Source organism: Carassius carassius, chromosome 3, assembly GCF_963082965.1.
Source record: "Carassius carassius chromosome 3, fCarCar2.1, whole genome shotgun sequence".
Taxonomy (NCBI): Eukaryota; Metazoa; Chordata; class Actinopteri; order Cypriniformes; family Cyprinidae; genus Carassius; species Carassius carassius.
This window is the reverse complement of record NC_081757.1, coordinates 12,752,611-12,776,676: the sequence shown is the minus strand read 5'-3', so window position 1 is coordinate 12,776,676 and position 24,066 is coordinate 12,752,611. Positions and strand designations below refer to the sequence as shown.

The 24,066-nt window shown below is 37.1% G+C and overlaps 2 protein-coding genes across 3 annotated transcripts; both read left to right on the top strand.

Annotated features, from left to right (window-relative positions):
• Window positions 1-4,405: 4,405 nt before the first annotated feature.
• On the top strand, window positions 4,406-17,670 carry LOC132119626 (adhesion G-protein coupled receptor G5-like). Of its 2 annotated transcripts, XM_059529761.1 has the most exons (14): window positions 4,411-4,723; window positions 9,221-9,306; window positions 9,527-9,970; window positions 10,132-10,180; window positions 11,033-11,147; window positions 11,255-11,374; window positions 11,478-11,588; window positions 11,919-11,961; window positions 12,060-12,163; window positions 12,616-12,734; window positions 12,867-13,126; window positions 13,276-13,390; window positions 13,472-13,746; window positions 17,180-17,670. In XM_059529761.1, exons 2-14 carry the CDS (start codon window positions 9,240-9,242, stop codon window positions 17,302-17,304), a joined length of 1,947 nt encoding a protein of 648 aa, XP_059385744.1. In that variant the 5' UTR covers window positions 4,411-4,723; window positions 9,221-9,239; the 3' UTR covers window positions 17,305-17,670. The 2 variants fall into 2 exon arrangements, with proteins under 2 accessions (XP_059385753.1, XP_059385744.1); XM_059529770.1 differs by lacking the exon at window positions 11,478-11,588 and having other exon boundaries at window positions 4,406-4,723.
• Window positions 17,671-21,872: 4,202 nt separating this feature from the next.
• On the top strand, window positions 21,873-23,596 carry LOC132119638 (adhesion G-protein coupled receptor G2-like). Its single transcript, XM_059529782.1, has 5 exons — window positions 21,873-21,897; window positions 22,029-22,288; window positions 22,438-22,552; window positions 22,634-22,909; window positions 23,125-23,596. Exons 2-5 carry the CDS (start codon window positions 22,150-22,152, stop codon window positions 23,246-23,248), a joined length of 654 nt encoding a protein of 217 aa, XP_059385765.1. The 5' UTR covers window positions 21,873-21,897; window positions 22,029-22,149; the 3' UTR covers window positions 23,249-23,596.
• The last annotated feature ends 470 nt before the right edge of the window (window positions 23,597-24,066 follow it).

Genomic DNA, 24,066 nt, shown 5'->3' with positions numbered 1-24,066 from the left:
CAGAGTCAGCAAGAGCGTGGGATGTTAATGACTCAATGATAGACTACATGGCTTTTGACCCAGTAATGAAACAGACAATGAGAATGATGATCAGCAAGACACCTGAGATGACAACACCTACTCCAGGAATTAAACTCCAGAGCTGTAGATGTGGCTGGACCAAGGAAACAACATATGCATGCTTGAGAAGACACCAAGGCCTAAAAAGTGCTTGCGGAAGATGAGGAGCCAAGCAAAGTGGTGCCCCCCAAGGCTAACCAGCAACAGTGTACATCCGGGAATAAGATACAGGGGCGAAAACCACAAGTCAAATGACCAAAATCTTGTGAGAAAAAGGAGTGGGAGATGATTGACACAGACATCAGCAACCTCCTGGGACAACTGAACTGCAGTCAAGAAGCTGGAGCGAATGGGAGACTTGATTTACAATTATGGCGCAGAGTGTTTTGGGACAGCAGAAAATAGGAAGAAACCATCATCCACCCGATGAAGTTTAGGAGACAGCAGGAGATAGAACGGCTAGTCAAGGAGAGAAGGCTGGTGAAAAAACAATGTAGGGAAGCCCCAGAGGAGGAGAAGGAGGGAATTAATCAGGTACAGGCAGAAATTAAAAACTGACTGTCAACTTTGAGGAAAGCTGAGAATCTGAGAAGGAGATGTAAAATGAAGGAGCAAGTAAGATCAAACTTATTCAAAGACCCCTATAAGTTTGCGAAAAGCTTTTTCATAAAGGACAAATGTGGCAAACTTCGAACATTGAAGAAGTATCTGTTAGCTTACCTCAAACAGAACCACAAGATAACTCTTCCACCTAATATTTGGGTCAGTTCTTCACAATCTCCTCTGTACTGCATTCCATTATTTCAGTGTCCCAGAAGCAATCACCCATCTCGTTAAATCCTATTTTGAATACTTACAGCTATGCTTGACAATGTATGATTGTACCACAGCATGGCAACAAGTCAAAATGGGAATAATGGCAGGATGCACCATCTCACCTCTAGCTTTTGCAATGGAGCTTATCATCCGTGCCTCTCGGTGGGTGGTAGGAGGGCAGAAGCTCAAATCTGGACTTCGTCTCCCTCCCATCAGAGCCTACATGGATGATGTGACCATCCTCACAACAACAAAGGCTTGTGCTAGGCAGCTGATGAACAAGCTGCAGGAGATCATTCAAAACTGGAGAGGTTGGTTAGCTCATTTGCCAAAAAGTGGCTGGGAATTCCAAGTTGTTTTACTTATATGGAAGAGGCATCGTGGAGATTCCTATCTCAAGCCTTGCAGAAGAGTTTAAATGCTTTAAAGTAAGAATGGAAATCACACTGAGTCCCGTGACCCATATGTTTCCCAAACAGCTCCTACCATGGTGACTGGAAGAAAATGGAACCCAACTGCAGCTATTAACCAGGTGAAGTCAGACCTCAGGCACAGAGACATCATTGGTATTGTGCAACAGGGAAGAGGAGGCCTCGGCCTTGGAGAGAGTAGACCATCGTGGCATAGGGCACCTCCAGCTTAGCGCTGACAGCTGGTTGTCAAGGAGGTACATCGGCAAGAGCATGCAACAAGGTGTGCAAAGGCTGTCTCACAAGCCAAACAAGGAAAGTAGATGAGATAGAAGAGAGTTGAGAGTAGAAAGTTCTCTTGGAGGGAGCTGATGGGTATGGAAGCATTTCACGTCAGCACCATCCTGCGTGCTACGTTCGACGTCTTCCCTTCCCCCTCAAACCTCAACCAGTGGTACGGAGAAGACCCGACGTGCCCCCTCTGTCCCCTCAGACCAGACCTTGTGCTCTGTTCCTTCTCACTCCACATTGTGTACATCATAGAGCTTTCCGTTCCATGGGAGGCTGCTGTAGAGGAGGCATTTAAGCGCAAGAGACTTAAGTACACTGAACTGGCAGCTGAGGCTGAGCAACGCAGATGGAAAGCCAAGGTTTGCCTAGTGGAAATTGGCTGCAGAGGTTTCGTGGGCAAGTCAACCAATGCTTAAGGAATTGGGTGTGCAAGGCCAAACTCTATGCCAAACCATCAAAGCCCTCTCAGGTGCAGCAGAAGAAGCAAATCGATGGCTATGGGTGAAAAGGAGAGAATCCTGGGCCCCTAATTACATTTGCAATGTAAGGGTGAAAGCAGAGGGTGGCACCCTCGCCAGGTGGTGCCGATGAGCACTCTGGAGGTGTCATGGGCTTATCATTGAAACGCCAGAGAAGGAGGGTGCCCACCTGATGACCAAATGAAGCTAAAAAAAAACTAAAAAAACATCTCCCCTTTCTCACTCAACCAGACCCGTAGCCATTACAGCGAGGAAACCACTCCAATGGATGCATCATTACCACTCATACCTCAGGTTGTTTAAATAGAGGATTGTTTCACCTAGTCCTAAAACATAACTGAAGAACCTTCCTTCGCCACAAAGAACCTTATGTAAAACATAAACGTTCTTTAGATGTTAAAGATTCTTTTGTAACCATTTAGAACCATTTAGAAAAAAACAGGTTATTATATGGTATTGTGAAGCACATTTATTTTTAAGAGTGTACGAGAAGCATTTTTGGGTGTGCTTGAACCTGTTTTCATTTTTGTGTCTGTGTTTATCTATGAGTGCAAAACCCTTTCATGCTGGTACCCTTAATCTCTCTTTATAAACATCAATTTGGAGTTCCCCGGCCTGTGAGATCACCATGGATTTACACAGCGGGAGTCAGCACTGCTTCACAACGGCTGAGAGAGGCAACAAAAGGGCAGAACCACTGCCTTTGTTGGCTGGTTGCCGTTTCACTATATACCATATGCACTTGCTGCCATCTGTTTCGTGTTGCTATAAACTAGGCCAAAATATGAGTAAACTTTATAGAATGACCTAATATACCAAAAGTGTTTGTCTATGTGCATGAGAGGTAGAATATCTCTTTGAGGTATGCATGCACTGCTGTATTTCTCAGAGGCAGAGCCATGTTGTGAAAAATTCTGTGACAGAGGCCCCTGATGCCATCGTAAAACAGTGGTCTGTTCAACATTTGTGCTGTTGTGACCTTAAACTCCAATAAAATAGACAACTTTGCAAACAAGATGCATAGTAAGATGCTTAACGGAAAGACTAGAGCTGTGTGAAAAGTCTCTTCTTTTTTTCATCCCACGTACAAGTTCAGACAAACGCAGCAGTGGCAATTTGAAACCTCACTGAAAGGAGTTTATGTCCTCTTGGGGAACAAGTTACACATTGTCTATAGCTTAACCATGCATGTTAAATACTGAAAGGGAAATTCTTAGTTCATTTCAGGAGGTGGTGACCAGTTTACAGCTTTTAGTCATGTATAAATACATAATTTGGAATTAAAAACAAATAGTCTATGACTAATATGGGTCAACAGGGGATTTTTTTGTCTATGAGTTATGAACATTTATGTATTGCAAACTATCTTTTTTTTTAAAGTGCAGAAAGGTTTCTTAACCATCAAATTAGCATATTAGAAGGATTTCCGAAAAATGTGGTGACCTTGAAGAATGGAGTTATGACTGTTTCAGAAAAAAAGTATCCTCTAGGATTATATTACTTTTAAAATATATTGAAATAGGAAACACTTGTTTCGTAATAATATTTCACAATATACTTTTTTTTACTGTAGTGACTCTGATAAGAGGCTTCTTTCAAAAACAAAGAAACCTTACTGACCCAAAATTTTTGAACATATTATAACTGATATATATATATATGTATGTATGTATGTATGTATACTTTCTGCTGTATTTCAGTAAAGATATATCACTGGCCTATATATTACTTCTAACTCCAGCAATGAGATGTATCAAACAAAATCAAACATGCTGTAAATGTCTGACTATTTATGGTCTTTCAACATCAGTCTTCTGGAGAAACAAAAAGCCTTTGTCAGACCTTGGCCTTTATAAACACTGTCGAAATAGCAGCTGAGACGCACAGGAAGCCAGGTGCTCTAACTGATCAAGAGACGGCACACACACACACACACACACACTGAGCATAGCACTCCCTCTCCTACATGTCCACTACCTAGCAATGCAATCTTATCGGTATCTTGGACATTATGGCTTTATTGTAGGGATTAATTTGTAACAAATTCCGAGGCACCAGAGGTTGCCCTTAAAAGGACATGTTGCCAATACTAAGAAAATACTTGTTTTGCATTTGTTTGTTTTTTTTCTTAGCTTTTTTGTTTATCATACAAAAGTAAATCCTGACTGTTTAAACTCAATCCAGGGTTCTCTGGCATCCCTCCTCCCATAACCTATTGTAGCCTACCTGGCCTTAAATTTCTACATAAGCTTGCTTTGAGTTTACAATTTCAGTCGCATCATCGTTATACAACAGTTTCTAAACAAATATTTTCATGCTGTCATGTAACCGCCTCTGGCGCGGTAGTGTTTCTTGGATCTCGTCGTAGTGGTAAAGGCTACCTCCGCTTTCTGCATGACTACATGATAATGTGACACTAGCGCCTTCAGTTCAGTATCACACGCTCTGAGAGAATGAGTCACTGCGCGCGGAGTCTGTGAGTGCCAGTCACTTGCGTTTATCTCTCTTCCACTCGTTTTATTTTACACGTGTATTGACAGGTTCTGTCTCACCGTGAAATTAGCGCAAAATAAACAGCCACCGTTTACGCGACAGTTTTCCGACAACCAGTCGAGTGTTTTGTGTACGGGAGCAATATAGCAAGTGTTCTGCGTTCGTCTATGAACGGTAAGTCAATTTCTTCACGTTTGCGAATATGTTACACGATATGATCTCAGATCACTCGGTCTTTAAGAAAGGTGCTAGTGTAAATTTGATGTTTTTTAATACATTTGGACTTGGATATCTGATACTGATAACAAAATATGCTCGTGAATATAATTTTGAAAGAATGTAAAGAGGTTTTACTACTTTTATATGTTTTTACAACTGAAGCAACAACAAATTGTTGAAGGATTAATTTCAAAAAATTGAGTGTTTAAAAGCAATATATGAATCCACTGAACATTTGTTTTATCAAACCCTTAGGTATAGCTGTTGTGACAACTAGCCCCGCTCTCCCATCATTCCTTTGTATTGTCATAAATGGACACAGTTTTTGTATTTGCACTAATAGAATAAACTATCAAATGGGTAAAATGTGTTAAAATTATGTCAGATAACCATGTTGATGAGCTTCATGTAACACATAACATGCAATAACCTTTAAAAGGATTAGATTTAAACAGCACACACTCCAACCTTTTTAAGAGAAACCTGCAGTTTTTCTGTTTTCCGCATGCATCTCTCTCAATTTTTTTGCTGTACACTGAAAAAAATTTGAATACATTTTTTTAAGGTAATTGGTTGCAAACAATTTATTAGAGCTATATTTAATAAAAAAAAGTTTAAAGTTAGTCATCTAAATTTCTTTAATTAAATGTAGCTTAAATAAATTGATTGCAACCACTAACCTTAAAAAATGTTAGTAAATTCAGTAAATCATTTTTTCACTGTAACATATGAGACAAGAAGCTCCTTGGGGAAATTGGAGCGCAGGTGGAGGAGCAGCAGCCACATATTTACTCCGAGGCTATGAACAAATCAAAGACACACTGAGACTGTGTGCTTTAGTGAAACCCTCAACAATCCTGTATCCCCCACCCCCCTCGGTCAGTGCACCTCAATAGAAAGGAATGCTTCCTTTATGCCTTCTATATAACTGACTGAAAAGATTGAGCCTTTGCCTACTACTGACATACTGACTTTATTTTTGCATATTAGAGGGCACAATGCAAATGCAAACTGAATTTAGAGGAACTGGTAGCTATTAAGCATATAACCACCAAATATAACCACAACTGCGTGTTTAAATGCTTATTAAATTGCAGTCAGACATGTTTTACTTTTAACTTCTCTTCACATCTTGTAAAATGTTGGTTTTCCTGTCTGAACTATGGTGGTTGATCTGCTCAACTAAATTCAAAGAGGTTTTTTTGCTTTAATGCAACTTATTTTCAATGTGGTCACCACTGAATTATTGAAAGACCTTTGCCCTCAGTCCCTGCTACTTGTCAGTTCAGCTCAGAATGAAGCGAGCTGAAAGGCCTCTCACTTTTTTGTTTGGCACTGATGTCACAAAGGAAAAGCACAATAGATTGACCTAGTTCATCTCAAAGTTCACATTCTTGTTCTGTGCGAGTTGTTAGCTTTTCTAGACACAACACTGGTCATGGAAATGCAGGTCTTCAGTTGTTTGTCTCTCCTGAGGCTTGGGAAGGACTTCAAAACATGTTGAATCTCATGTTTAGATTTTATCAGCGCAAGAATAAGTTGCATTGCATTGTTTAATCAACACTGTAGTTATTTTATGGAGCAGAGGCTCATGAGTTTGCGACTCAATTTTCCACAGTTATTATAATTAAAAGATGAAGTGTTATATAATGATTGCTGTAGAGTGGGAAATAACATAGCAAGGGCGAGAAAATGTTATGAATTTGAGCAAAGATTCCTTTATGTGCACAGTTTAAAACTGGCAACGTGCCTTTCTTTGAATAAATGGACTTCACCAGCTCTTTTCAGTGGTGCTTGGAGAGAAAAGGGACATTCTTTGACTATTGTGAGGTCCTCATAGCTGGCACAATGGTAGTGGGAGAGAGTGCCAGAAAGGGCGGAGGCATAGACGCACCCTTCTCAAACATAGAGGAACTGGGTACTCTTAGTAGTAGTGAGTAGCCTGCTCTATTAAAACCCCATAGTCATCATCTTTATACATGCACTGCTAACATGTTTGGACAAAGACACAATTTCAATATTTTATTTTTGTTTCCCATTTCAGTGAAGCACATCATATACGTACATATTCTGTAAAAATGATCGTAATTTTAGAAGACACAATCTAAGTGGACATTTCATTTGATTGGAAAAAATAATGTAAAATACTGTTAAATGTAAGAACAAGAACAAGTAATCTTATTATTTACAGAAAAAGTCAAGCGGCATTCCCATAATTCTTTGTTTAGCAGCTCAGATTTGATGATTTTTCATTGAAATAATTGTATTTCTTCTTATTTATTTTTCATTCATCAATTATGTAACTTTAGCATATTCCATTTTAGCATTTTAATATTTTTTTTGATAAATTTGTTTTATTTTCATTGCTTGTATTTTTTTTTTTTTTTTTTTGGTTTTTGCTTGTAAAGCACTTTGAATTGCATTGGATATGTTTGAAAGGCGCTATACAGTAAAAAATAAATAAAATAAATAATAATTAATTAATTATTTGATTGATTAATAGTGTGCATCCAAGTAGTTTACTCATCTGCATTGGAAGAACATGTTGTTGGGGCCTGGTAGTATCCAGTGACCAGTGTGGGTGGAAAAAATATGAAACCAAATGAATAACCACAACATAGGAATTAAGATGGCAGCTGCTGCTTTGAAGGTTGTTTTCGTTATAAGGTTTAGGTTTTGTTTGTTTGTTTGTTAGGTTTTTTTTTTTTTTTTTTTTTTTTAAAGGAATCCCTTTCAAAAAGGCTGTGAAAACTGGGCATATTGTCCAATTGATCTAAATTGCATATTAACATTTCATTTAGAAATAGACATCTTCCCTTAAACCCAAGAATATTTGTTGCTACAGTGTTAGTATAGGCTACCTTTGTGTCAAAACGCTTTCAGAAATGTCTCACACATATTCCTGACACTATATGCAATAGACAGTTTAACAGATATTTTGCAGCTTTTGTTTGTATTTTGTGAGCTCAGTCTGGTGAAAGGAAGTATGTATGTGCATGTTTGCTGTTTAGATATTATCATTGCTCTATCTACACAGCTGCATTGCTCGACATTGTTTTAACAACACAGCAGTTATTTTATGTTAGTATCTCTTGTATCTCACCTATGTGTCTCTTACACTTCATGTTATGCAGGCATGCAATTTCATTATAGTTTTGTCTTTCTAGAACACATATTATTATAGTAGCAGCAGTGTTAAAGCACATTAAGTTGTTTCATCTTCAGACCAAATTGAGTAGCTGGAGGTGTTGAGTTTTGCATAATGCTTGCCACAACAGGCTGATGCATGTTTGTGCTCGAAGTCGGTAAATGCAGGAAAGCCACAGTGGTGTCTGATCTTTACGGTGTGCAATATTCTCCTACAGTTTCATTTTAACTAGTTTGGCTCATATCTCTGACAGATGTAAAGGTCAACATGCAGAAAAGCAAAACGGCAGATCTTTGCTACATAGGTGAGAACTAATTAAAGTGTTGAAGCACTGACCCTGTGTTACCCACAGAAAGCTTAAACCTATTTTTGAAATTGGCATAGTGCACTGTTTAAAGAAATAGTTTCACCAAAACTGAAAATTTGCATCTCCAAGATGAGTTTGTTTCTTCATCGGAACAGATCGGGAGAAATTTAGCATTATGTTACTTTCTCACAAATGAATCTTCTGAAGTGAATGGGTGCCTTCAGAGTTAAAGTCCAAACAGCTGATAAAAACTCCAATCTATCATTTAACATCATGTCAAGTGAAAAGCTTGCATGTGTGTAAGAAAACATCAAAGGTTTCTGTCATCAAAGTGAGAAAGAAACTTCAGCTGTTAACACTCAAATTTGCAGAGGAGACTTGGGGATCTGTTGTGTACCTCAATGCCCGTGCTGACTCAGGTCAAAAAAACCCCACACCATTCAATGTCTGACTCATCCACTGTCACTGGCTGGGACTGACAGTGTATTATCATTCATTTTATAGGAGATCTGAGACATGCTCTTTGTCTTGAGGACTGCATTGCTACACAAAACAACGCAAAGTTTGTGACAAAGATGGCATCATATCTGTGTGCTGCACTGAATATGTCCATTTGCATTATCATCTCAATAGTCCCTTTGTCACAGGATAAAGTCTGTTCTCATGGATAAGAGATGGCAGTTGCAGCATAGCATGCATCAGAATGTATTTTTACCCCTGCATGTATGTGTTCTCATTGATAAGGGCCCAGGAATAGATGTGTTACTAGATGGCTGCCTCTTTATCACAAGAATAGTGAGTTAATGAGAAGGAAAGGAAGGATTTTTGTTTTAAAGATAAAGCAAATGTGTCTTTTACTTATTAAATGAGGTGGTAAGTGGAAGGAACAGACAAGATATTGATAACTTGATTTCCAATTCATGTGGGTTGCTGTAGTATGGCTCTACTGAGGCATGCCATTGTATGTATCTTTAACTGAGTTCGCTCTTGCTTTCAGGCATCATCTCTGAGCTACAATGGAGCAAAATCCAAAGTCTTTAAGAATGTGGATAATCATCTGCCTTTTGTTTATTTTGGGTCAAGGTAAGGTTCATCAGGTTATTACTGATGAAGTGAAATGTACTATCTGCCTATTGTTATTAGTATCTTGTTTAATTAATCTATTTTATAATGAAAATGCATACTGGATAAACTCATAAATGTGATAGTTTGAATACTTTGTTATAAGTATCTTTAGAATTCTTAAACCAATAAAGTTTGCAGCTTAACATTTATATATTTAATTTTACTATATTTTGTTCAGCAATGGAGAATGACAGAGACTTTAAGATGTGTGGAACATGGCGCCATGGCAACGCATCCCGAAATCTGAAATATGATTTGAAAACAGGCTGTAAAGAAATTGAGATTTCAGCCAATGAGAGTACACTCTCAATTGAAGGCAGTATCACAGCCATGTGTACGCGATCTTCATCCATTCCTCTAATATCAAACCCTCTTCAAAATCAGAGTCATTTCTGTGTGTTGTGGGAGCCGCTGCTGGACCTGCTTATAGTGCAGGTGAATGGAACGAATCACACTCTGTGTGAATCACATGGCCTTCAAAAAAACTGCTGCACTGACCTCTCACAAGGGATTCACACATCTGCTGCTTTGTATGGTATTGTAAAAGGCAGCACCCAGGGTGATATCATCAGATATGATGCCATGGAAGTATATCGTTTTCGAGGAGATACAATCAACTGCAGTAAGAAACTTTAATATGTCAAATTTGTTGTCTTAAATTTGTAGAATATTTGACCTACAGGTCAAAAAGTTATACTGACTGAGCTCACTTGTGAGTTTAACATTTCTGAGAATGTAAGTAGTTTTAGTTTCAATATATTTCTTCTGTTTTCCCACTTACAGAGGAGAAATTCTGTGATGAGGCAAGTCAGAAGCACAGTGGAGCAAACATGTGAGAAAATCATCATTTTATTTTGGTTTGGTAGTTTCACTATTATTTTAAAGTCTTGTGAACTGATGTGGTCTATCATGCAGATAGCAAAAGGTGATGTTGTGCATGCCTATAAAGAGCCCAATCAGGCCAAGCTTAAGTATGAGTGAAAAGCAGAGGTTGAGTTGCATACAGGAAACTGAACCCGTGACTACAATGCCTTACTAACTTTTGCTCACTTTTTATGCATGGACTGCCAAGTGTTGGATGTTGAATTTTTAATACATTACACATCTTGAACATTTTATTTACTGTATATACGCCCCCATGTATTGTGCATGTTCATTTGATATGCTAAGACATCTTAATAATTGTATGCATAAGCTATTTAAGAAATGGGTGTGTACATATTGTGTGGTTACAAAAGAGGTGTTTACTGTGGTTTTTATTATAACCATAATGGATACACACTATTCACAACCGTACTATAAATAAGTAGTTTTTTCTCTGAAAGAAAAAGGTAGTGGTATTGTGGTGCAATTTGTGTATTTACGGTTACTGTATATATAAATCTGACATGTAATCTTACATGACATGTATTTCTGAAGTAGAAAGAAGACTTCAGGGTTTTAGGTTTTGTATTTGTCACATACACCGTTATATACAGAATACAACTTGCAGTGAAATGTAAAACCTGGTCAACTAGTCAGATCTAGTGCATTAAATATAGAAATATTAGATGGTATGCCTAATACGTTTAAAATTTATTTTATCATGTTTGAAAGTTTAAGAATAACTTTTTTTAAATCACTTTTTTAACATTCATGAATGTGTTGATCATGTCTAAATGCATGTGTTTGTGTGTGTTTGCAGGATAGAGGAAGTGGTGATGAAATCCAATAAAACAGGTCATGTGGATCTACCTTGTGCTGAGAGCACAATCATTGAGATGAAAGAGGGTTTCACAGGACTCAATTTCACTCTGAGAGTAAATATCATTGACCTTTTAGAAGCACAAAGTTCAAATAACCGAATAATTGAGTCACAGGAAGGTCTCTTTCCAGCATATGAATAAAAACATATGTTGTATTTCAGACTCAAACTGTAGCACCAAACATGACACCCTCCGTTTATCTTCCTTCCTGTCTGAAATCCCAATCAAGAGACACATCCAAAGTGGTGTGTACTTACTTCCAAAAAAAGACCTTGTTCCAGGTATGACAATATTTGTCAAGCAGACATGATTATTTAGCTTACATTAGCCTACCAACATACACAGCAGTGTACAGTATGACATAACAGTATATGTGTTGTGTAGAGGGACTCATATGATCTTCTGGGTGGCATAGTTGGACTCTCTGTGGAGAACGAGATCATCAAAAACCTCCCAGAACCTGTCAGAATCAGGTTCCATCACTCTGCTATCCCAGTACGTCTTTTTGAGCATGTTTCGTTTTTTTTCATACTTTTTCACGTTATACCATATTTGTTGTGATATTAAAAGGCTATTATAAGCTTAACATCAAGCTCACATCATTTTTTATTGAGTAGACTAAATATATGCCATTTTATTAACTCTGACATGACAAGCCTGATGAGGTGAAGCGGGATAAAAATCTAATTGCTGATGTTGTTTTTGACATTAAAATCATTAACTCATACAGAATAGCAATGGTAAATCTGTACTGTATGTGCTGAGCCACTCTCTTTGAACTGATTGTAGATGCATTTTCCTAACCTCATCTATTTCATTTCACAGCCTAACCATTCTAGAAGCTGTGTTTCATGGGACACAAGACGAGGTGCGCTCAAGTCTTCATGTTCATAGACACATCAATACAAATGTTTCAATGCTAGCTGAAGCACAATTTCTGACTGTTCTGTTAATGTGTCTCTGCAGATAATGAAGTGACCTGGAGATATGACGGCTGTGATACTGTTAAAATCCATGACACAGAGACAGAATGTTGCTGTAATCATCTCACGTACTTTGCTATTCTTGTGGTGAGTAGCAGCAATAAGAAGTTTAGTTATTGCTGGTAATATTTATCACTGAGAGACAATCTTTATGTATAAAAGGTATTTCTGGAAATGAATGAGCAGTGCTGTATACTGAATGTTACCTGTTGCAAAATAGTATTTAGAAAACAGCATTAGGTGTAAACTCTCTAAAATTAGAGCAATCCAAAATCAATGTTTAATCACAAACATGTTGAAGATTAGCCAATGGGTTGTAGATTTATTAACCGATAAGCTGTTTTCCTACAAAAGCAGGTTGTGTAGCATAGTGAAACCTCTCCAACAAGACATCCATTAAAAAAGTGCCACCTGGTCTTCTTTCCTGAGTTATACTCTCTCTCTCTCTCTTTTTTTTTTTTTTTTGCTAACCTTTAAAACTTTTCATAAAACAGCTTTGGTGATACACACCCCTTGTCTCTTTTTCTTTATTGCTTCAGCAAGTGGAACAGAAGGCTACAGTTCGCCATCTACAGACTCTGACGTTCATTACAGCTGTGGGCTGTGCTGTGTCTTTAGTTAGCTGTTTGGTTCTCTTCTACTGGCTCTGTAACCGCAGGTAACTTTAACTTCAGTGGCTTGGAATTCAACACCATCACAAAAAAATGCTAGTTCAGTGAAAACTCTATTGTGAATCTCACCTGTTTTTTTTTTTGTCTTGTTTTGTCCGTTTGTCTCTGTGTTCCAAAAGAGGGAAGAAAACCCAGATCTCACTGGTTCACCGTGGTCTAGTCGTGGCGATATTTCTTCTGTGCTTGTTCTTCATTCTTACTGGCACACTGGCCAATGTAGGAAATGAAACTGTTTGTAAGATGACAGGATCCCTTCTGCATTATGCGCTGCTGAGCACACTCTGCTGGATGGCCATGGAAGTGTTTCACACGTTCTTGCTCATTCGCAAAGTGTTCACCTCAACTCTCCCGACATGGATATTTTACTTGGTAGGCTTTGGTGAGTGAAAACATGACTATGTATCTATTTTAATAGTTAAAGTTATAAAAATAGCGTTATAAAAACAAGCAGAAGAGTATTTAGTGAATATAAACATTATAAGTAATAACGTTGTGTTTTGATGACAATGTTTTTCTTTTCAATTTCAGGTCTTCCGTTTCTGCTGGTCGGTATACTGCTCTCGATACAGGATATTTATGTTGTGGATATTTATGGCAAAAGGGAGATTGTACCAAGTGATGATGTCAACAGTTCTTATCGCATGTAAGGAGACATATTTACAGTACTTACGATTAGATATAACAGCATATGAAAATTATAATAAACTCTGCCCTGCTTACCCAGGTGCTGGATGTTGGAGAATGAAAAGAGCCTATTGGCTCATTACATCATAAATGTTGGCTTACTAGCTGTTGTGGTGAGCTCTGGAGCCATCATGCTTTTCCTTGTGGTGAGGGAGATCCGCAACCGACCTGACTGGAAGAAGATTCATGTGGCTTTTCTCAGTATCTGGGGTCTCACCTGTCTGTTTGGCACAACATGGGGCCTTGGTTTCCTGGATTTTGGTCCTATGTCAGAGACCATTCTCTTCCTCTTCTGCATTATCAATAGTTTACAAGGTAAGGTTTGTCTTGAATGCACTATCACAAAATACACAAGGTCACATCGAGGCTAGGCTATTGTGTCAACATAAGCCGAGTTCCTGTAACTCCATATAAAAATAAAACTGCCTTGAAACCTGTTTCCTTTTCTTATCATTAAAGGTCCCATGACATGGATTATTTCCTTTTCTTTAAATGCTTTTTAATGTTTCCTTAGGTGTACTGATATTGTTAGTATGATTTTTACATTTAAAATTTAGAAATAAAAAGCATTTTTTATATCCTGATATTAGCCCTCTGGCTTGAATGCTCTGTTTGAAGGGGCGTGTCTGCTGTGAGACTCAGAGTAAACGACAACTGTTGTGATTGGCTGACATCTTTGCATGTGAAATGCGTATTACATGTGGACCCCTCTCAAATATATATATACATATACATATACAGTGTTGGGGAGTAACTAGTTACATGTAACGGCGTTACGTAATTTAATTACAAAATAAATGTAACAGTAATCAGTTACAGTTACTAAGAAAAAATGAGTAATTAAATTACAGTTACTTATGAAAATTGTAACGATTACAAAGAGGATTACATTTGAATATTTACACACATCCACATACAGCTTATACTTTCCCAAATTGCACTAAGACATATGGCCCATAATCTCCGAGACGCGGAAAACACATTCGTAGAATCCAGTCATAAAAATGGAATTCAGCCTATAATGACGCAATATGCCACATTTTGGACGAATAAATCAAAAGTAGGTCAGTACACTTGAATCAAAACCCGATATGGACTGATGTCTGTGAATATTAAACCGCAAAAAGACTGAATATGAATCCTGCACGTTCTGCGTGTCTGTGGAAATCAGGCGCTGACTGGACATTGGGAGAACTGGGACTATTCCCGGTGGCCTGGCAGACGATTTGGCCTTCTACTTTAATATTGTTATCGTATAATTGCAGGCCGAATATACTAAAGCGATTATTTCCGAATCCGCCATTCGATAATTAAATCTCTAATAAATCATGAATCGGTTAGTCGTGACTGGCAATGGTTGGGCTCGCGCGCTCTCCGCGCCTCCGCCGAACGGTTTGGATCAGACTCCGAGTAATCAATGCGAGAGAGAGACCGGAGTGAACTGTGTAAGCGCACAGCTGGAGCAGAGAAGCGACACTTCTGTTCAGGGTTTCAGGTGCAGGTCAGTTTCATCTGTAAATATGCTAATGTAGTTTTGTCTTTGTTTACTTAGTCAAGCAGCAGCACACTGCTCGCAATCACACAAAATACTGTATAAACGACGTCATTATTATCTTTTGTAATGTTACAGTAGTAAGTTAGCAGACAAATCATCATATTTTATCATAGGTTTAGGGGGAGCTAGTGGATACAAAAACACAACCCTTAGGAAAATTAATATAGTCTATGGTATGGCACTAACCGTGGTTTAATTATGGAATTTGTAGTAAAAATAAATACAAGTGGTAATTCATTTGCCAAAAAAACAAAATTGCACTTACAAAACATGGTAAAAGTCAAATAAAAATCTTCAGTATTAAAGTCATGAGAGGATGGATGGATAATGGAAGTGAAGGTGCAGTTCAAGGAGAGAACTCTTAACTACGTTGCAAGTCCCCCAACCTAAGGATTCAAATCTTTTTCATGTCAGGTCCAAAAAAAAAAAAAGGGTTGTCCATGTTTCAGAATGGGTTGTGGGTGTATGAGTGTGAGATTTCCCAGCCTATTTTTTTCCCCAGTCCGCCCCTCATGGAAATTAATCTCTAGAACAGTCACTTCATGAGCATTTTTTACTTATTTTGAGAAACTATCATCATATCATATACAAAGAGACAGCAGTGTTTCAAAAAGACACCAATGTTTCAGGAGTTTAGTACACAAAATAGTACACATGCTTATTAGATAACCGTATTTGAGTTGATGTATATGCTTTTATTTTTTTATTAACTATTTTTCTCCAAACCATTGTTAGATGCAGTTAGATGTCTGTAGTTATGCAAAGATTTGGTTTCAAAAACAGTATCTATAAACTATTTATTTTGATTTTAAATCTGCTTTGAACTTCAGATCAATCTCTAAGTAAAGTCTGATTGTGTGGTGGATGTGTTCAAATGTGATCATCTTAATTTAAGTGATGAAGGATGGTGAAAGTCTGACAGTATTGAGCACTACTGTAAGGTTAAACCTGCATGGTGTAAAATGGTTGAAGATGATTAACAGTTGCAAATTAACATTCATTAGAAATTTATAAAAGTAATCAAAATGTACTCAAAAGTAATTAGTTACATTACTTTATTAAAGTAATTAAAAAAGTTACACTACTATTACATTTTAAATAGGGTAACTTGTAATCTGTAACCTATTACATTTCCAAAGTAACCTTCCCAACACTGTACATATATATATATATATATATATATATATATATATATATATATATGTATATATATATATATATATATATATATATATATATATATATATATATACACTACAGCTGTCGAGATTAACGAATCGTGGATTTGTTGATTATATAATTATTTTTTCGATCTTTTCCCATCACATGAAAGGCTGCAGTCATGAGCAGCATTGAGTAGACAAAGTCTGTTTATCGCGTGAATGCAGTGATCTTGTCATTATTGCAACACGTTTTCTCTCACAAAATGCTTTCACCACAACTAACAGCAAACACATGAATACAGTAAGAGCTTTGTTGTGCAGCATAACAGCGTCATTCATTGTAAAAGCAGTTTAGGCAAATGTGCAGATGTACTCGCGATGTGTGACAGCTCCGAAAAAAAGGGAGCGTTCTTTGATTGCTCTCTGTAGTTAAATCACAATTTAAATAACAGATTTGTTTCATGCTACTAAGAGCAACAACGTGAAGTTGATCGTTTAGTCACTGGCTTGATTCACTTATGCATAAACAGTATTAAACGATTTAGAAAGAAAGTCTGTGTGAACTTGAATGATTAACTACACATCAGAAATCACTGATCACAGATCAGGCATTAATGAACACTGTTACTCACTGTTTGTGGCGGTGCTGTCGAATCCATATCATAAAAGTCTGTTTGTAACGCCTGTGCTGACATTGCGACTGAATTATATGTAAATATTTGGGCGTGCAAAGCAGAGAAAGGGGAGGTAACATTTCTCTTTACAACGTCACAAAGAGGAGATTCAAGATCAGCCCGTTTGAGCTTCCATTTTCTCAAAGGCAGAGAAAGATAGTAAAATCTCGATTTGCACCGATTAAAATTTTTAGAAACTTGGGGACCACATACATGCTAGGGGAAGTCATATTAATGTTAGAAAACCTCAGAAAGTGAAATTTTCATGTCATAGGACCTTTAAATGCTTCCTTTAGACATATTGAATTTATCTCATCAGCTTCCATTCTGATGCCATTTCCTTGTGTTCCCAACAGGATTTTTTCTCATGCTGCGATACTATGCTCTTGAACAGATGAAAAAGAAAGATAGGTCACTTTCGGATGGGAGCAGCTCTGGATCTTCAAAGCAGCATATGCTACAGACTCATGAGAAGAGTTAAAACTCTGGTGGTGCTCAAACAGTGTCTTTCTGCCAAGTTTCACTTCTTTCAGAGATGTTACCTTGAGAGATTATTCACAAAGGGCATTTCTAAAGATCCTTTCTCATCCTGCTGGTTAGGGTGTTGAATGTTCCTCAGATGACATTGCACTGATAACGGGTCACAGAGCAACGGGTAGATAAGCATAAATGATCCACCTGTCATAAGCTGTATTTCTGTATTCGTATTCTTGGTATGAGTATGTTAGTTTGCTCAGCACTTTAGCTTTTTACTACTGTGTAAAACTGCTGTATTCATTGTGAGATGTGAATAGGTGATCTAGCAAATAACTTTTAATGATGAATAATTACATTTTTGGGGAAAAGTTGTAAGTTAAAACTGCCAAAAAAAAAAAAAAAGGTGCATTCCTCGTGTATTTTTAGGATAAAAGTAAATGAGCTAAGACACTGTGTATTTGTTCTGTTAGAAGCAAGCAAGTTGCACTTTTGTTTGTTTTTCAGAGTTTTGTAATTAAATAGAGTAAAGCACAAACTTTGTGTTTTGTTTTTAATATTTCTGACTTTGTACATGTATTTCTGTTGTAATGTTATAATATAGAATATATAAAATCAATATTATTGGTGTTTGGTGATTTATTTATTTTTTTTCATCATGTTTTTCCAAATTTTTGAACATTTTGGCAGAAAGATGGGTAAAAACCCCAACATAATACTAATTTAAATAAACTATTTATAGCATCATAAAAGTTCAATATGGCACTTTAGCACCAAAAGGGGTTCTGCTTTTCTTTTTTTGAAATTGAAATGAATTTTTTTACTGTTTCGAAACATCTTTTCCAGCAAGTTATTTATTCATAAAATCACTCTTCAAAATGAGAAGAAATTGAATTTGTTTGATCAATTAAAAAGAGAAAATAATTTAAGAGAATTAATAGAGACACTGAAAGAGGACATAAGTAGAGAAGTAAAGTAAAAACACAGGGCAACATTTTCTATTTAAAACCCAAGGGATGATAGGGTACAGTGAGGGAAAACACCTTAAGGACTGAGTTTTTTTCCCCCTGTGAAACCTAAGTTATGCGTCCAGAATAGTTACCATACTTTTAGTAACGATGACATAAATTATAAACCAAGAATGAAAAATGTAATGTTTTTATGTTATTAGATTTTAACAAAAAATATTATTAATATTATTGTTTTTTGTTTGTTTGTTTTTTTATTTAAGGGGCGTTTTGCCCCGTAGGTTCCGAAAATGTAAATTTCTCTTACATAAATGTCTCTTAAATAACCTGTACTCCCATATCTGCTGGAAACTACACCACTTACTGTGGAATCTGTTTTTTCTCTGGTACATCACCAGTGTAAGTTTCATCATGGTGAATGGTATTACATCACCTTGTCAACGTACTCCATAGTTACAGCAAAATGTATCGTGACTTTATCTAGTTATTATTTTGGGAAAATCAGTGGGGATGGGGGCTTTCCCCCACTCTACCCTAAACAACAGAAATAATTAATTACCATCAAACAAACTAAACCACTTAGAACTGTAGCCTTTAAAACAAGAATATGAACTAACTAGCTGTGAATCAGAATCTTAAAACTGATCATCAGGGAGAGAGAGGCGACCTCTGGTGGCAGGTGTGTGGAGCTGCAGTCTCAGAACCACGTCTGGCGGGAACAGCTGAGTCCCTAACCAATCTTGCTACTGGAATTTTGTCTTCGGTTCTTCTACGCAAAAATGCCCAGATTTTCATATGATAGGGACTCTATGTGAAAGCAATGTTTTTTATTCATTTCACAGAGACCCACTGGGTTTCGAGTCTGGGCTTTGCTGTGGTATTTGATGCATGTTCCAGGTCATTGTTGTTGATTTGGAAGATGAACCATCATCCAAGTCCCAGTGCTCTTGTGGACTTCAGCATAATTCCAGCAGGAACTTTCTGTATCCATCCATTGTTTATCTTCATGAGTTTCCCAGTCACCTTAACAGATAAAATATCCTCAAAGCATGATGCCACGCCCACCACAATTTATCACAGTCAGAATTCACTTTACTGGCCAAATAAGTTGCATTTACCAAGGAATTTGCCATGGTTGTCTGCTCCAACAAGTAGACATATAGGGTACTTTTGGTATGACATTACATAGAACATATAATATCAACATAACCAATACACAAAAAATGTAACAATTAGGCTATTATACATGAAAAGTCTTTATTCCACCTTACATTGCATTGGAAATGTTCTTATATTCTTGCTTTAATGCTGCATTTATTTTTATTTATTTATTTTTAATAAATACATTTTAAAATTCTATGACGATCTGCTGGAATGTTCTGTTGTCTTTGTGGTATAGCCTAGGAATGAGCCCTGTATTGCATTCTGATGTTCTATGGAAAATATTAACATAATGGGTATTGCGTTGAAGTTCCCCTTTGTTCAGCTTGATTTTCATTTAAACTCCTAGTTTACAGTTTGTTCACTGTGTTGCAGCTCCTTTGTGGAAAGTTACATAAAAGCGGTTTTACTGACTCTTGAGTGGAGTACTCACTTACACACGTACATGCACTAGATCACTGACATACACTCATGAATTCATATCAGAGCAGATGAATACTGAGAAGAATCTAGATGTGTCACATAACTTAATTTTTTTATATATAAAATTAAGTTTATTTGTTCAATTTAATAAGTGAGGGTTGATGGCGAGACTAGGAAACCAGACAAAGGGAACAAGACTAGAAATATTCCATCAAGTAGCATGGAAATGGTAAGATTGATTGCATCTGTAATGAATTTCGTGCCTTTAGTCTTGTCTTGCTCAGGTAATGATAAATGTTAATAAAAAAAAATCAATGTATTGACTAGTTTTATCAGATTACAATAGCTTAACAACGTGAATCATTGGCAGTATCTGTTTACCTCTGTTATCTGTGTGGCGTGTCAGTTTTTAATTCGGCTCCCATGTTAACAGGTTAGAGCTTGCAGACTGCCTGCGTGAGACGCGTGTCTCAAGCGCGGCTCGAGCCGCATGGAAAACGCGTGCATGCTAGAAATAGAACCGACGCCTATTTTTCACGCGACACGCGCGCGTGTTGGAAGCGTTTTCAGGCAAAATATAATAGGAAAATATGTTTATATGTAATTTTGTACACAAATACATATTAATTCATGACATTTTGATGTTTAAAAGTCTATAGGTTGACATAAATTCAGATATAAATGTAATTTAAAAAATAAATAAATAATTAACGATTTTCAAATATTGCACCTGTCAAACATAGTCTATTTTGCCGTCAATACTGTTGACGGTGTCCTTTATCAGTAGGCTTTATATTTATGTTCAACATGAAGTATAGATATTGTTGTCATGAAGACAAGAGCCTGGTCTGTCAGCGGTCTCCCTCTATGTCACCTACAGCAGCAACAGCGCGCCGCGCCACGTCAGGCACTACTTTATCCAGCTAGATATAGAACACATGTAGATTTACATTATACTCTACATGAGAGCTAGTCCGTCTGCGTTTTACACAAGACATCATCGTTTCACAAAATATACGGATAGATATAGTTAGCTGAATGGATGCATACCTGTTTATTAGAATGCAAGCATCTCTCTGTAGTTTCAGCTTGTCACGAAGCTCTCTCTATCTTGGAAATGCAACTCCAATATTTACCCGTGTCTTGTTGCTTCTCTTGTCCCAAAACCTTCTCGGGTAATTTATTTCACCCGTAGGCCTACGTTTGCGCTTCACAGAACGTGCAGGCAAAGCATAATCATGATCCATAACTAAGTTATTGATTGAGGTATAAATACGAATATAAACAATATAAATATAAAATATAATAGTCTCGATCAAGGCTAGCTACTACTTTTTCTTCTTCGTCTCGTCTTTGCTTCTGTTCACCTTTGTATTTGGCGGTTCCGCAGGAAGTAAGATAAACTAGAGGGGTCAAAGTTTATATGACGCCATAGATGGGCGACAAAACGAAAATAAAGAAACGTGCCGTGTCTTCTAATTAAACTATAATTTTCTCCGGATTTGAAAGTTCGTGGAAACTGTTGGGATAATGTAAGTACACAACTAAAAAATATATATAACATAGATGTAGTTATATCTGCTATTTTTAAAGCAGAAAAATTACATATTGCGCCTTTAAAATCATTAATCATTAGCAATGGTAAATCTGTACTGTATGTGCTGAGCCACTCTCTTTGAACTGATTGTAGATGCATTTTTCCTAACCTCTTCTATTTCATTTCACAGCCTAACCATTCTAGAAGCTGTGTTTCATGGGACACAAGACGAGGTGCGCTCAAGTCTTCATGTTCATAGACACATCAATACAAATGTTTCAATGCTAGCTGAAGCACAATTTCTGACTGTTCTGTTAATGTGTCTCTGCAAATAATGAAGTGATCTGGAGATATGACGGCTGTGATACTGTTAAAATCCACGACACAGAGACAGAATGTTGCTGTAATCATCTCACGTACTTTGCTATTCTTGTGGTGAGTAGCAGCAATAAGAGGTTTAGTTATTGCTGGTAATATTGCTGGTTCTCTTCTACTGGCTCTGTAACCGCAGGTAACTTTAACTTCAGTGGCTTGGAATTCAACACCATCACAAAAAATGCTAGTTCAGTGAAAACTCTATTGTGAATCTCACCTGTTTTTTTTTTTGTCTTGTTTTGTCTGTTTGTCTCTGTGTTCCAAAAGAGGGAAGAAAACCCAGATCTCACTGGTTCACCGTGGTCTAGTAGTGGCGATATTTCTTCGGTGCTTGTTCTTCATTCTTACTGGCACACTGGCCAATGTAGGAAATGAAACTGTTTGTAAGATGACAGGATCCCTTCTGCATTATGCGCTGCTGAGCACACTCTGCTGGATGGCCATGGAAGTGTTTCACACGTTCTTGCTCATTCGCAAAGTGTTCACCTCAACTCTCCCGACATGGATATTTTACTTGGTAGGCTTTGGTGAGTGAAAACATGATTATGTATTTATTTTAATAGTTAAAGTTATAAAAATAGCGTTATAAAAACAAGCAGAAGAGTATTTAGTGAATATAAACATTATAAGTAATAACGTCGTGTTTTGATGACAATGTTTTTCTTTTCAATTTCAGGTCTTCCGTTTCTGCTGGTCGGTATACTGCTCTCGATACAGGATATTTATGATGTGGATATTTATGGCAAAAGGGAGATTGTACCAAGTGATGATGTCAACAGTTCTTATCGCATGTAAGGAGACATATTTACAGTACTTACGATTAGATATAACAGCATATGAAAATTATAATAAACTCTGCCCTGCTTACCCAGGTGCTGGATGTTGGAGAATGAAAAGAGCCTATTGGCTCATTACATCATAAATGTTGGCTTACTAGCTGTTGTGGTGAGCTCTGGAGCCATCATGCTTTTCCTTGTGGTGAGGGAGATCCGCAACCGACCTGACTGGAAGAAGATTCATGTGGCTTTTCTCAGTATCTGGGGTCTCACCTGTCTGTTTGGCACAACATGGGGCCTTGGTTTCCTGGATTTTGGTCCTATGTCAGAGACCATTCTCTTCCTCTTCTGCATTATCAATAGTTTACAAGGTAAGGTTTGTCTTGAATGCACTATCACAAAATACACAAGGTCACATCGAGGCTAGGCTATTGTGTCAACATAAGCCGAGTTCCTGTAACTCCATATAAAAATAAAACTGCCTTGAAACTTGTTTCCTTTTCTTATCATTAAATGTTTCCTTCAGACATATTGAATTTATCTCATCAGCTTCCATTCTGATGCCATTTCCTTGTGTTCCCAACTGGATTTTTTCTCATGCTGCGATACTATGCTCTTGAACGGATGAAAAAGAAAGATAGGTCACTTTCGGATGGGAGCAGCTCTGGATCTTCAAAGCAGCATATGTTACAGACTCATGAGAAGAGTTAAAACTCTGGTGGTGCTCAAACAGTGTCTTTCTGCCAAGTTTCACTTCTTTCAGAGATGTTACCTTGAGAGATTATTCACAAAGGGCATTTCTAAAGATCCTTTCTCATCCTGCTGGTTAGGGTGTTGAATGTTCCTCAGATGACATTGCACTGATAACGGGTCACAGAGCAACGGGTAGATAAGCATAAATGATCCACCTGTCATAAGCTATATTTCTGTATTCGTATTCTTGGTATGAGTATGTTAGTTTGCTCAGCACTTTAGCTTTTTACTACTGTGTAAAACTGCTGTATTCATTGTGAGATGTGAATAGGTGATCTTGCAAATAACTTTTAATGATAAATAATTACATTTTTGGGGAAAAGTTGTAAGTTAAAACTGCCAAAAAAAAAAAAAAAGTGCATTCCTCGTGTATTTTTAGGATAAAAGTAAATGAGCTAAGACACTGTGTATTTGTTCTGTTAGAAGCAAGCAAGTTGCACTTTTGTTTGTTTTTCAGAGTTTTGTAATTAAATAGAGTAAAGCACAAACTTTGTGTTTTGTTTTTAATATTTCTGACTTTGTACATGTATTTCTGTTGTAATGTTATAATATAGAATATATAAAATCAATATTATTGGTGTTTGGTGATTTATTTATTTTTTTTCATCATGTTTTTCCACATTTTTGAACATTTTGGCAGAAAGATGGGTAAAAACCCCAACATAATACTAATTTAAATAAACTATTTATAGCATCATAAAAGTTCAATATGGCACTTTAGCACCAAAAGGGGTTCTGCTTTTCTTTTTTTGAAATTGAAATGAATTTTTTTACTG

Coding starts and splice junctions, on each gene's coding strand:
- LOC132119638 (XM_059529782.1), top strand. CDS start 22,150: ATGACAGGATCCCTTCTGCATTATGCGCTGCTGAGCACACTCTGCTGG. Junction 22,289..22,437: donor ATTTTACTTGGTAGGCTTTG/GTGAGTGAAAAC, acceptor TTTCAATTTCAG/GTCTTCCGTTTCTGCTGGTC. Junction 22,910..23,124: donor ATTATCAATAGTTTACAAGG/TAAGGTTTGTCT, acceptor GTTCCCAACTGG/ATTTTTTCTCATGCTGCGAT.
- LOC132119626 (XM_059529761.1), top strand. CDS start 9,240: ATGGAGCAAAATCCAAAGTCTTTAAGAATGTGGATAATCATCTGCCTT. Junction 11,148..11,254: donor GACTCAATTTCACTCTGAGA/GTAAATATCATT, acceptor GTTGTATTTCAG/ACTCAAACTGTAGCACCAAA. Junction 13,391..13,471: donor GTCAACAGTTCTTATCGCAT/GTAAGGAGACAT, acceptor CTGCTTACCCAG/GTGCTGGATGTTGGAGAATG.